The 14,346-nt window shown below is 39.8% G+C and overlaps 1 protein-coding gene across 2 annotated transcripts; it reads right to left on the bottom strand.

Moving 5' to 3' along the window:
- Window positions 1-2,673: 2,673 nt before the first annotated feature.
- On the bottom strand, window positions 2,674-12,699 carry pitx2 (paired-like homeodomain 2). Of its 2 annotated transcripts, XM_082556209.1 has the most exons (4): window positions 12,193-12,699; window positions 9,739-9,808; window positions 5,145-5,344; window positions 2,674-4,307 (listed from the first exon to the last, which is right to left on the bottom strand). In XM_082556209.1, the coding sequence occupies exons 2-4, from the start codon at window positions 9,782-9,784 to the stop codon at window positions 3,750-3,752; spliced, it is 804 nt and encodes a 267-aa protein (XP_082412335.1). In that variant the 5' UTR covers window positions 9,785-9,808; window positions 12,193-12,699; the 3' UTR covers window positions 2,674-3,749. The 2 variants fall into 2 exon arrangements, with proteins under 2 accessions (XP_082412335.1, XP_082412334.1); XM_082556208.1 differs by lacking the exons at window positions 9,739-9,808; window positions 12,193-12,699 and adding an exon at window positions 5,805-6,355.
- Window positions 12,700-14,346: the final 1,647 nt, after the last annotated feature.

Raw genomic sequence — 14,346 nt, 5'->3', positions numbered from 1 at the left:
ATGGATACAAAAAAAGGTGTGCATGTGTAATTTTGCATTTTTTTCCTGAGACATAAACATGCGCAGATTGCGAAAGGCCAGTTTTCTCCCTAAGGAAAACTCTCTGTACGGCCTAACTTATGGGCAAATTTGGCTTTAGCAACAAGAATATTGCTGTCCATTTAAACCACTGCCGTGATTTACTTTGGAAGTCTTGCACCATTGCAACCCTAAAAATGAAATATTGGACAGCATTTTCTATGTTTATCTTAACCCATATCCCCCATCTGACATATCTCCTGCTTCATCTTAACATATATTAAAATGTGCAACTAAAAAAATAGATTCATTGGTAAGGAGAGCAGAACGAGCTAAATGTTCCGTTTTAATAATTATATACATTAAAAAAATATGGATGGAATCTCAGATTATTTTTACTGCAAATAGCAGGAATTAGTGTCTTGATATGAACATTAATCCAGACACATTTTCAGTTGAAATATTATGCATAGTTCCAAAAATATTATAAAAGTTGAAAAGCAAGCCTCGTTAGGGTGTAATTAAAAAAAAAAACATGCTGCACATTTCGACATAGCATGCAGCATTAGGCTGTTACCAAACCGTGTCATGTCTCCTGCAAACCCGTCGCTGTATGAATATTGAGAGCCTGTTAATTATTTAGATTGGCGCTGTAACGATACATGTTTGGATATTTGCACTTCTTCGCTTTTTATTTGAATTCCCAGTGGAGACGAGGTGAAAGCTGTCGACTAGCAGTGTCTCATCACGTTGGATTTTTTTTAATCAGATGGCGGAACAAATCTCGCATCAAGATGTACCGGTGTGTTTTAGGAGTCCTAAAAACGAGGCAAGAGAAGCAAGAACTTGCTATTTTTTATTTTTTTTATTTTTTTTTACAGAGAAAAGGAATTGCTTACTAGATTAAATATGAACTACACGTTAATAGAGGTCATATATGTATGTTTCTGTGTTTCCCTGGTGTCATTAAGCGTAGTTATGTCCAGAACATTGTTTTCCGCTTTACACAGCCTTATTTTGATGCATAAATGATGCACTCCCTGAATTTAGAATCTTTATTTCACTTAAATATGAGCAGATTCAGTCACGATGCAAACAAAGGGTTTTTTAATGTAATCTTGCAGAAAATGTATAAAATAACACGTCAGAAAAAGCGCAGACACAGCAGCTTAAAGTCACATATGTTGCATTCATTAAACTTTAATAAGCTCTTACCTTGCAGAGGCTCACAGAAGAGAAGAGGGAAGCACTCCTGAGCGCCGTGTCAGCCAAATGAACAATTTCCCACTCAAGCCTCTTCTCTTCAGGTCACCCTCTGTTCACATGTTGATTGTGTGGTTGTGTATTGAGGCTGCAGACTTGTGTATTCGCCTAGGCTTATCCCCTGTCAGCTGATTATTGCTCCGCGTTACCAACTCCATCAAAAGGTGACACTTGCAGCTTTTGAGAGGAAAATTTAATTGCGGAGGGTGTGGAGTTCAAGCCGCTGGACGGCCACTTCAACTCAAAATGTAAAAATAGAAGAACACTTATCTCGTGTTTGTTATTTGGCGCTTTTGCAAAAACACCCCAAATTTGGACCGTGATTGATTTTTCCTCATAATAGTTAACACCCTCTCATAAAAGATGACTTGAGTCATCATCCAACTTGACATTACGCTTTTTCAACCTACATTTCTTTTGTTCTTTTAACACACTGTTTAATTTTTATTGTGAAACAGTGTCATATCGGCCCATTTATATAATGATTTTTTAAATACTGCTATCAATTTTTATGGGCGACACTAGGAATAAATACAGGCTGCCCGGACTCGGATAATTTATTTGGCTTGTTGTGTGTGGAAGTGTCGCGGTGTTTCCTCCCCGGTGTCTCCGCTCTGGTTGCAGCCATGAAGTTGCACACATCCCCCGCCTCCTCCAGGCAGCACCGGCCCACATACCTCTGTATCTCTGTGTGCTCTTGTTTGCTTAAGCTTGCGAATCACGGTTTGTTTTGCTTCGTCGCGTTTGCACAACGGAAAGCATACCTCAAAAAAGCGCAATGTTACAAAAGCAAATACTAGAAAGGCAAATATATACACGTATAAATCAGGTGGGATGCACAATTAGAAAGGATTAGTTATGGGGGCAGAAAAAAAGATGTGCGGCTGGATTTAGAATATGTAACTCTAAACATGATTTTGTTAAACATTGCTGATTGATAAGTTACTAGGTGATAAATTCAAACATATCGTAAAATCCATATTAAAGAATGATGTGAATCAGATCGCGGGCTGTACTTCAAGTTTTCTAATAAGCCACTTCAGAAAACTACCGTCTCTTCTGAGATCAAAGACGGGGAGCAAAAAACAACCTCTAATGGACTGTTATCATTGTTGTGTGGTCCAATGCCTTTTTGTGGATTCCCGTGTTATTTCAAGCACCAGTGACCAGCCGAAGCTCTTGGCTGGGCAGGCAGACATGTATTCAGCAGTTAATCTGACGGAGCATCTCGGAGTTATGTGTATTGGAGCGGCCCATTGTTTTCCTCTATAGATTAGCCGCACAAGTACCTCACATAATCGAAAGGCTATAGACAGACTGTCATTGCTTTACACTCCACTATCAGACAACTAGCACAAAGATTCAATAAAAGTCCCCCAGCATGATGTTTTTGAACAATATATTTACTTCCATTAAATAAAACACAATAGTTTTTGAATGCTGGAAAAAAAACATAGTTCCGTACCAAATAGTATACACAGAGCAAAAAACCAAATAATTTGTCGCAGGAACATTTTGATTTGAACTTTTTTTTTTTAATCCAGAATTGCTATTCTAAATCGATATTCACACAGACATTAATAATAAATTTATAATATGTTAGAAACACACAACTGGTGCGTTTTAGTATGTACATTCCCTTTTGTTTGCAAGCAAAACATGATTCCTTTTTAGAGATTTTTTTCCACATGCGTTGATAAATTGAACCTGGAGAGGACGTGGGGTTATAGCGCATTCGCCTCGACAAACAGGAGATGATAATTCAAATATATATACAACCTTTTCAGTCAATAGGTACCGTCCAAAAATCCACCAGAAAACCCTTATGAGGAGTTGTGAAAAATAAAACAGGCCTTTTTTTCTTTTCTTTTTTTTCTCCGTTTATTTCTTTTTTTCTTTTCCGCTGAGGCGCAGTGTGAAGCAGGCCTGAACTCATCAAAAGGGGAACAAACCTAAGAAGTCCCATTTCAGTTTGACTCCGACCTGTAGTTGAGCTTGTTTCAGTGGTTCAGTCTTCTAGTGCCCTTTTTGAAAAATGAAAAAGTACTTGTAGTAGTCTCTTGTTCCTGTGGCCGGCTGTTTGTGATTACCCTCACACTGCAAAAAATGACCACCATAGCAAGCTATCTGGGATTGTAATCACCCTCAAATCACATTTGCCCCTTCAAAAGAAAGAAAATGAATGTGATGCGATGGGATAATCCCACATGTTTCCTATAAGATTTTAGATTTTTACCGGAGCAAGTGGCAGTGTATTAAGGAAAAGGGTCGGAATACTGCAAGTAACATTCCAACTGGCAAAGATCGCCAAAAAATTAAAAAACAAAATCTTGATACACGCAAAAAAGTCTATAACAATCGCACCACCAGAGATGCCCACTGTCTTTAGAGAAAAATGTAACTGTAAGCGTCCCTACTAGCCTCTTATATCTTGCTAAGATGATTATTTTTTGCAGTGCAGGTAGGTATTAGACTGGCCTGTCCACGGCATATTGGCAAGCACTCAGATTAGTGGCCGGATTCTGCACACTGGCGTATCCAAAACTCGAGTGCTGCTTGGCTTTCAGTCTCAGGCTGGCCAGGCTGGAGTTACAAGTGTCCCTGTACACATAAGGAGGGGTCGGAGGGGCGTAGGGACACGCCGGCGTGGGCACCCCCGAGTTGAGAGACGGGTTACTGAGGTTATTCAAGTTATTGAGGCTGTTGAGACTGGAGCCCGGTACGCCGGTGACCGCCGATGGCACCATGCTGGAAGTCATAGAGGATATGGAGTTGGGCGGTGAGAACATGGTTTGCGAGGATAAGGGGTTGACATTCATGGAGTTGAAGAAGGGGAAGCTTTTTGTGGATAAAGAGGCAGATGTGAGGCCCTTGGCAGCCCAGTTGTTGTATGTGTAGCTAGGGTACATGTCATCGTAGGGCTGCATGAGTCCATTGAACTGCGGCCCGAAGCCGTTTTTGCAAAGCTCTGCTTGCTGGTTTCTTTCCCTCTTCCTCCACTTGGCTCGCCGATTCTTGAACCACACCTACAGCAAATGAAATGCAGAGGTTTAGACATAGTATATTGTTAGGCAACAGTATCGTTATCAGTATGATATATTTATATGGCTCCGTGATAATATGTGAGCTTTACAAGTTAATAAAATTAATTTAATTTGTAATTGTTCAAATAAAATGACTCCCGTCTCCTACTGTTTTAACACTTCATTAAAACTGTAAAAACTCCGTGTTTATCTGAGCAGAATACACACTGCGGTCTCTCTGCATTATCTTAATGCGCAGAGGACGTGTATTCCTCTGCATGCTTCCATAAACACGCTGACCTTAATCACACAAGCACAGGGCGACAATCGCAAAATACAAGCTTTGCACCTCTTTCACACGAACAGCAGAACACGACTGGTATCTGTCACCGACTAATGTCGAGCCCCTCAACTGCTAACAACATTGTAAGTGTTTAATTACACTTCATTTGGAAACGGGGATGAGTCATTTTTTGGCTCTTTTAAATAAAATTATGCGCCAGATTAAAATATGCCGAGAACTGTGACTTGTGCTAAAACTGATTATTTTTTCATTGTGTACAAGGGGTTCAAATTCCATTTGGCTTAATATAAACATATAGCCTAACGCTCTAATTAAATTGAGTTTTCACCAGAAGTATATTTAAACAAGACTCCGGTTATTTGTTTTTCATTTTAAAATTATGTTGTACATTATTTAAATCAAATTCCAATCGTGCGTAAAATTTTCAGTGCGTGCGTAATTATGTTAAAGTATCGGATATTTATGGGAAAATTGGCGCAAATTACTTGAATTTATACACACTAGTTGCTTTTGTTTACACCCAAGGGAATACTCACCCTGACTCGGGCCTCCGTAAGGTTGGTCCACACGGCTATCTCCTCCCTTGTGCTCATGTCCGGATAGCGATTCCGCTGGAAAGTGGCCTCCAGCTCCTGCAGCTGCTGGCTGGTGAAGTGAGTCCTCTGCCGCCGCTGTCGCTTCTTTTTGGAAGGGTCATCTGAAGAGTCTTCATTTTTATTTTGTATCTTCTCCTTTTCTGTGAAGAGGGAATGAAGTACTTAAGTCATCACCCAGATTATGGCCTGAACAATGCGAGGAGAAAAAAAAAACGATCCGAGGCTCCCGTGGGAACAGTATCACTTAAAGGATTTATAAAAATAAATCTTTTGTTTACTTCATGTTTTGGGTTCTGAATTTCCGTTGACTTCTAGGGTTTTAGTTAACCTTTTTTATTTAACGCAATTACTGAGAATATCAGAAAAAGTCGGGCCAATTTTAATTGGCAACACAAGCTGTTTTCATTTACATAACTGAAACTTTTTCACTCAGCGCCACACACAGACAGATGATCTTTTAGTAAATGACAGCTGTAATCGCCTATTTGCATGCATGTAAAGCTCCCTTTACTTTGACTGATGAGAGCCATCTATTGTTTGAAATCAAGATGACATCTGCGGCGTCTTGCAGAGAACATCTGCACTCCGGGCGGTTCTTACCGACAGACTCCGGACTTGATGTGTCCGACACAGTGTGCACTTCTAACCGGTGTTTAGAGTCCACAGACCGCTGCAGTGGCTGCAAACTAGAGGCCATCGCCAGAGCCGTGTGGTGTGTGGAGGCAAGTTTATTCCCTGTTAGGTGATGATGGTCTATGTTTAATGGATCCCTCATAGAGTTCATCGGTAAAAGATCGCACAACCTTTAGTACTGGAAGGGTAGGCGGAAAGTCCGACAGCGGAATGTGCTCAGCTCTCCAAAAAACGCACAACCTCGCGGATCCTCTTGCGGTTGAGATAAAGCCTTCTTTGTGTTTAAATTGGAAAACGCTTTAAAATAGGCCATTGAGTTTTGCCATAGCATCGGTGAAAAACAGCGGCTACCTCGCCTGACTATCAGAGTGACAAGGACAGGTAGGTGATATTAGATCCAGAGGCATACACACACTACACCACTCACTGTTCATTTCAGCTGTTGCCTGAGCACTGTCTATCCAACTGCGCCTCTCTCCAGACCTCCACGTCACCATGTTGCGCCCGCCCATATTTTCTCTGACAGGCACATCCATGTGAATATGACGGCGTGCCCAACCAACCAGAGCTTGCAGAAACAAGATATGTCTGCCAGTGTGTTTATGCCGGCGCTGGCGCTTATTTCTCTCTTCCAAATAAAAGCATGTAAAGAGAGATGGGACGCACGGTGTACCCGCGGCGCTCCAAAACGCCGTTGCGCAGCAGCCCGAGACCAAATAAAAATGAAAATAACACAGTTTGGTCTCATTTTATGAGATGGGTCCAGTGGCCCAGTAAAACGATGTAGTTCTATTGATAACCAAGTTGAGCTTCAGGCTGGTAGGCTCTGTCAGTGCAGTTTACTCTGGGACTCCGTGTGAATAAAGCCAGCCACTGCGCGGATTGTTTTGAAACCACAGAAAAAAAAAAAAAAAAAAAAAAAAAAAGCGCAGTGAATATCAAACACAAGCACCTCCTGGACCACAAAGAACCCGTGAAAGAACAAACAACAAATGTAACTAAGGACTGTGCCAACTTGACCCCAAATTGTCTGTGAGCACTTGTCAACTGATGCTAATTGCCAGGCGCGCGCATTACCTTAAAAAAGAGCACATGTGCACATTGTGCTTTCATATGGACACGAAAATGCTTAATTTTAAGTAGCATGTTTTAACTCAGTGCTAGTGCTCAAATTACATAAAGGTAACCGGCAACACACTGAATGTATGCATTTTGCGCCTTCAGTTTTATTGTGCATTTACATCACGGTCCAAAAACGTGACCAAGCTGACTTTAACTGGTTTGCTATTCCCTGAATCCCGTATCCATCCCACATCCATCCTGGAAAAGCATTTTCAGTCATACTAGTTTTCAAATGAGGCGACTCTCTTGACCTTCCCAGACTTGAGGTTCACATATTCATTAAATCAACTGACTGGAGCTTTGTACCACGCAGTCTCAGTTTGTTGATGACAGATTACTTTATCTGGGTGCTTAACTGGATCTCTCCTCACTTTGTGTTTGGAGTCCATAGCCGTTGTCAGCGAACCCCCCCGAAGTGTTCTTTTTGGCAGAAAACCTAATAAGACTCTTAATTTGACTAATTATTTCTAATGGAGCACTTTTAAAGAGTTTGAGCTGATATGCGAGACATTTTTTTAAGATCTAATTCCTAAAAGATTGTGCCGCATTAAGGCAAAGCAAACATGTCTAATCAAACAAATGCGACTTTGATTTTCATAGGCGGGTGGAGAAACGTCAGCTGGGTAACAAACAGGTGGCTGAAGTGATGGAGCGACCATAAAGAGATAGGCAACATCCGCGCCAGTTAGTGCGATCAGGAGTGCAAGTGAAAACATACATCTAAATATAGAGACACTCTAGTCACATTTCATCATAATCATCATCAAGATCATCATCATCAAAATCACACTTCCACCCTCCACGTGGCCAGACTAAAGCCCATTCAGCCAGCACATTTGGGACTTGGCGCTGTTAAGAAGTTATTGGGCTAATCCCGTGAAAGCCCCTCATATATAAATACCAGCAGACCGTAGACTGCATGCAACACACACTCGCATACACTCAGACACACACTCACACGAACAGCCTCTAATGTAGAGCAATAAAACCTTGATCATAATTCAATTACAATCCATTAACATTAAACTGTAATGATGGTTTTATTTATCATTGCAATAACAAAACTTTATAAAGGGTAAAAACCAGTAAGCCAAATTTCATGTAGATCAACAACAACAACAACAACAACAACAACAATAATAATATTAATATTTATAATAATATGTATTACCTTTATATTGTTAAAAAATAGCAAATAAAATATTATTTAGTGCCTTATTTTCCGTTAAATAACGGACGGTCTGTTGCTCCTTTTTCTTCCAGGCGCATTGTAATAATAAACTTGAAGTGGATTATCGGTTTCCTCTTCATTTCTACCTTCTGAATGCTTTATCTCTCTTCTGCGGATTACTGCGTGCAATAGGCCTCCACCATAGAGGGCCATTAATTAGCAATTCAGTCAATATAAGGGGAGACGACAAGGCTTTTTACATAGGATTAAGCAGACATCAGATTCCTCCATTAGGATATTCCTCCTCACGAATTGGCTTTCATTATACATGTAGTTTTCCCCGGAGTCAATCCAACAAGCACTGCATATATTATAGCTGGTGTGTCTATATTTGCCGGCATCTCTCTCGATCACCCATTTTGATTTTACTTATCTTATTACTCTTAATCAGTGGTGGTTCACGACGAGCAGCTAAGAAGCTACAATACGCGACCGTCACACATACCCAGCAATGTCGACTAAATGAAACACAATACGACTTATTGGTTATTCGTCAAAGACACTAACAAGACCTGATGTAATTTCCGTGTCACATGAGAGAATAATTAATAATCCCATCCTTTTGTCGTTCAGGATTGCAGCTTTAAATTAGTCTGATATCGGTTTTAAGGGATTTTGGAGACTACCATTTATATGAAAGGCTCTCAGCATATTACAGGAGAACTGACGATTAAAAAAATCTGTGAAAACTGCCTTCCTGTGTTAAATGTCATTAAAAGTAAAATTAACAATACGGTGTAATTTGTCATACATTAGCATATTTTTAAATTAACTAATTAACTTTGCTATGCGAAGCGGCCATCCTTTTCAAATCCCGGATGATCAGAGTTGTCTGTGCTCTCCTTTTTCTGCTCTGGTGCCGTGCTGATCCGCATTCGACCACCAGGTGTCCCTCTAACATAGCGAACCAACTCGGCTGTCTCACAACTTCTCCATATTGAGGCGTAAAAGGGCCGAAATACAGGCATATAAAAAAGGCTACACCAATATAATGAAATAAAAGAAAACATCAAAATACCACATATGCGCACAAAGCAACTTTTAAAACACGAATAAACAGATATGGGCGAAGCCTTGAAGATAAAATGTAGGAAATCAATGATATTTCTCTGAAAAATTAATCTGGTCTTCTGATCAGAAACGGCACAAACGAAGAAGTTGGGCTCGCTGGTAAACCTGTTGCCTAACATGTAAATATCTGTTTGTTAATATTGACATGTAAGTATCAATATAATCTGTGGTACTTCCAAAAAAGTGCATTAATAATTGTATATTATTGTGTTTTACGTTTTAAGATTTTGGGGACATTTAAGATATCTAAACGTTGACAAATATAAAAAATATTCACCTTTTTCATATTGTTACTAGGTTTGTAAAGCATTTTCTTAAGATTTGGAAAGTAACACACTCTTTTTCGTTATGTCACTAAATGATTTTCTTTTAATTTAGGTGAAGTGAAAAATTGTATCAACCTGTGTAAACTAATACACATTTTTGCAAAAGCTTTTTATTTCTATTAGAATGAGAACATTTGAAATTGTTACTCACCTATTTGTGCGCAGGTGGTGACCAGTTTACGGCAATGGGAGTCCATTCTGATAATTCAAAGAAACAGCTTCTGTAAAAAGAAACAAAAAAGCCACAATTGGCCACAATTTGAGACTGCGAAAAAGTCCTCTGAGTCGTTTATTATCATCAAACTCTAACTGTGCAGTCAATAATTCGGGAGCCTACGTGAGGACTTTGATGTGGTCAAGGGGCAATCCTTTGATTGTAACAAGAAAGAAAAAGAAAAAGAATTCCTTTTGAAAACTCTTATTTTTGAGTGAATGGCAAATGATGATAATGGGACAAACATAAAAGCAAAAATATATAAGAGCATGGTGGGATTTCAGCGGCGGTGCATGATGATGACACTATTGCAAAATGTGGATCTTGATGAGATTTTTTAATTTTTTTTTTTTTAGTTTGAATGTGCCATTTTTGAAAGAATTTTGAGTTTAACTTCCGGTGTGCACGAAACAAGGAATATATCGCAATAATCAAGTGAATAATCTCTTAGTTTTGAAGGTATTTTTTTACTTAATTCTGATAAATTACAGTTCAAAACTCATCGTGATTTTACGTTATGTGTTTTTTTCTTATTTTTGCACGGTGTGGAAAACCCTTCATGTGTTTTGCTCGAGCCGGATTCTGTGTTTTGGTGCTGCCTGGTGCAGTTGGGAGTGGAGTGATTCCGTAGTAAAATCATGGGATTAGAGTCTGATTGAGATGTCTGTCGGTGGGATATTACAAAATTCATTATCGCAGCCCTCATACTACCTCGATATGAAGTTACACAGATGGGATTTTATTAGTCCAGGCTCACAATGTTTGCTTATGATAATTCAAGTCGGGGGAAATTTGCATCCAGTCATGCTGTTAACCATTTTCCTCAGTTCTTCTCTTCACCTGCTCTACATCATCTGCGAGTTTTTTTCTTTCTCTTTTTTTCACCCTTTAATTCAAAAGATGCAGATATTGGAGGTTAAGTTTTACATGCTGTGTACCTGCACAACCGTTCTTCGCATCCCTCCTCTATATCCCCGCTGCAAAATGAAATAGTGGGGGTCACGCTGTAAGGTGTAAGGTTATTGCATGCGGCTCGGTGTTACCTAATCAGTGAAATTTAATGAGAGGTTCGTCCAATATTTCAGTCTGTCGTGCTGCTCCACAGTCTCTGAAGTTACACACATTTTTTTTTTAATTTATTGTTATTAATTTTGTTTTATTGTGTGAAAATTTAACTGCAATTTCAGCTTTGAATTAACGACTTGAGCATTTTTTTTTCTTTTGTTGTCTGTATTTTGTTCAGGACGCTTCAGATTTCGAAGAGTGCCTTTTCCTTTAAAGTTAGAGAGAAAAAGCATTTTTGTTTTAAATCGGAAGTTGCTCATTTAAGACGAACATCACCTTAGTATGATCTTTAAACTGCCTCATTCATTAAGTCAAATTTGAAAAGACATATGTGGGCAACTGTAATAATAATAATATTAATATTAATAATAATAATAATAATAATAATAATAATAATAATAATAATAATGCAAAATATTTCTAACGGCAATTGAACCTGACAACACGTATTTATTTAGATTTTGCAGCAGTTACCCCATAGGAGCGGTTTTAAAATAGTATGAGTATTATGATAACTTATATTAATCTCGTTCATCCATTCATTCTCACTTCATGGACTCTCTCTTCTTTCATCATCAACAGTTGATATGAATCAGTGACTCACATGGCATCAGGCCCAGTGCAGACAGCAAACTGGCATTGCCTCTCACTGGCTTTACTTCTGAAATTAACACAGTAGGCTAGAGCATGAGACTGCAGCCTTTACCGGGAGATGAATCGACTAACCTCCACCATATGGTCCTGTATTAATTAAAGGCGTGAGACCGTGAACGTCGCCTCTTTTACCCCCGTTACTTCTTTCTCTCAGTTTCGAAAACAGACTCGGGGGAGGGTGAATGACATCTAAACTCTTTTTGGACACTTTCTGTTAAAATTGTTATTTGCAGCTTGATTATTTCTTAGTTTCCACACTGTTTGTCAGCTTTTTTACTCACAGTTTATTCATTATCTTTGAAAATGCATTTTCAGCTCTGGTCTGAAGCTAAAAATCAAAATAAAACGTATAATTCTGAAATCAGCTTTAATGGCTTATGTGATATATTTTATTACAACCCTCGCCGGCTGAACATTGATTTATCTCGCTCTTCTCCTTTTTTTATTTCCCCACACTCCATCACTTCTAACGATACATCATTATCATCCACTGACCTGTAAGGCAAACTCTGCCCTCACATCACTTCATGCTCCTTTATATTGCAACCATGGCTTTTAAATTTACATCGGAAAGGCACAGAGCGCACAAAGCGCGAGGTGGAACAAATTCCTTCACTCGCATTAACTCACATCTCACTTTTTTAAGCGCCTCCACTCTTCTACTGTACTTACCAGTTGTAGACACCGGTGGGGAGGTTGCTTTTCCCGGCCGTCGGCGTTTTATTCTACAGAGATGAGATAAATTCCACCGTCCAAACGCACTGAGACACCAGTAGTTCTGTCTACAGCGACAAACCGAGCAACTTCAAGATCCAGTAGCACTGAAGTTTACGTTTCTGTCCGGGGAAAACCAGAGCGTAGCATGTGCTCTCCCACTATGTATCCAAAAAGAGACGCACCACTACCTTTAGGATTGTTTCATTTATGCGCATAAATAACCATCTATTTACAGTGAGGAGAAACTGCGAAGGAGGCGCTTTCATTCGAGTCTCCTCTTGGTTCGTCCTCTTCTGTCTTCCTCAACTTTTTCCCCCTTGAAAGACGCTCCAAGAGTGGCGCAATTTTTCCTGCTTTTGAGCTTAGAGAGGGACCCCGTGTGCGTATGCGTGTGTGTGTGTTTACGCGCGCGCTTTTAAAGGGGTGTGTTTGTGTACGCTCATGTGCCTGTGTAGTCTAGCAGAGGGCAACTCGGAGCGTCTCAGCTTTCAACAATAATCAAACACACACACAAAAATTCAGTGTCATCTTTAAAAAGAGCGTGTTAAAAAAATAAAACACGGAGATTCCTGATAGGCCATCCCGACAGGCATGCAAAACACAGAGCAGTTCAATTTGCTTAAACCCAACCTATTTACAACCAGCCACTTAACCGCTTATTATATAAACTCTGCCCGTGCAAAAATAAACAGCGAGCATGGCTGCAGATTCCTTATTTAACCAGCTCACTGGCCTTTATTTTAAATAAAATGCTTTTTAAGGCATTTAGTGATTTTTAAAATTTCTTTTTATAATCCAATCAGCAAAATGAGTCCATTTTACACAAGCTGGTTGTTGTGTCATTGTGGATTTATAATTTAACTAATTTACACAACGCAATATTTTGAATATTTGGAACTGCAAAGTATTTAAATTGATGCATTAGGCTCCTTCGGGGCCAGATAGCGCTATCGTGTTGCGGATTTATGTGCAGATGAAGTGAACAGCTGGCTCGGATGCAAATGTTCTTTATAGATCCGTTTCGTTAGATACAGGCTGATTTTCCATTCGCATCTTAAGTGAGGCAAGCCGACCGGACGTAGGCCTGCATTCCCCGCGCCTAATCCTTGTTTTACATTTTTAGTCATACTCCCATTAAACAAGTAATTAATGCACCCATCCACATGGGAATTTCTAGGCAAATGGGGACACTGAAGCAAGTGCGCATCATCTACACGCCATCCTCGATCAAAATTTGTTGAGTAAAGGATGGCTTGATTTCTGGGATCCAAGCACATTTCTGATAAATACCTTATATAGATAGATGTAATGGAAAAATAATAAGAGCCACCATAATGTAATTTTTTATAGCTTATTTGGTCTTCTTATGTAAGAGTAAAGACATCAAATTAAGCTGGGCTTTAGTCAAGAGAAATCCCTCTTAGTCTTCCACAAAGGCCCGAGAAAACCATATTTTATTAATTTTCCTCTCGCCAAACACACATGCACACTGAGCACAATGGGTCAAATGCGAACCAATATGGGGAAAAAATAAATAAAATAAGCATATTTGCCAAAACAGCTCGCTCTTTCAAATTTTGACCTCTGTGCTTTAATATTAGTTGTTGTATTATGGGACAGTCATGCACAAACACTCCAACACACATGCACCATCGCATAAAATGTGAGTAAAAGGACCCAGAAGCCAGAAGAGAAAACATCAGCCCTGCATGTGCACATCTTCAAATCACGCCCCGCCTGCACGGAGAGATAAAGAGGGTGAGTAGCGTCTGGAGAGGCATGATGGTTCGGTTATATTCTCCTCTTACCTTCTTATACAAAGAGAAAAAAAAATCAGTCAAGAGCCTCCTCTTTCTCACGCAGAAAGGTGCAGAGGAATGCCTGAAGTTCAGAGAAGGCTGGCGGGTATGAAATCTTTCGCCTCGGGGGCAAACCGACGGCTTCTTTTCATTTCAAGCGCTTATCGATTCGCCGTTGTCATCTTTGGCGACGCAGAAGGACACTTGAAAGAATTTCTGATGGGGCTGTGATGTGAGAAACAGGGTGACCTGCTCCGCTGATGCTCTCTCCTGATTCTTAACGAGCACATCAGCGCGCCAGTGTCAGTGT

This window comes from Aulonocara stuartgranti (genome assembly GCF_965226115.1).
Source record: "Aulonocara stuartgranti genome assembly, chromosome: 2".
NCBI classification, from domain to species: Eukaryota; Metazoa; Chordata; class Actinopteri; order Cichliformes; family Cichlidae; genus Aulonocara; species Aulonocara stuartgranti.
This window is presented reverse-complemented; position numbering and strand designations above follow the sequence as displayed.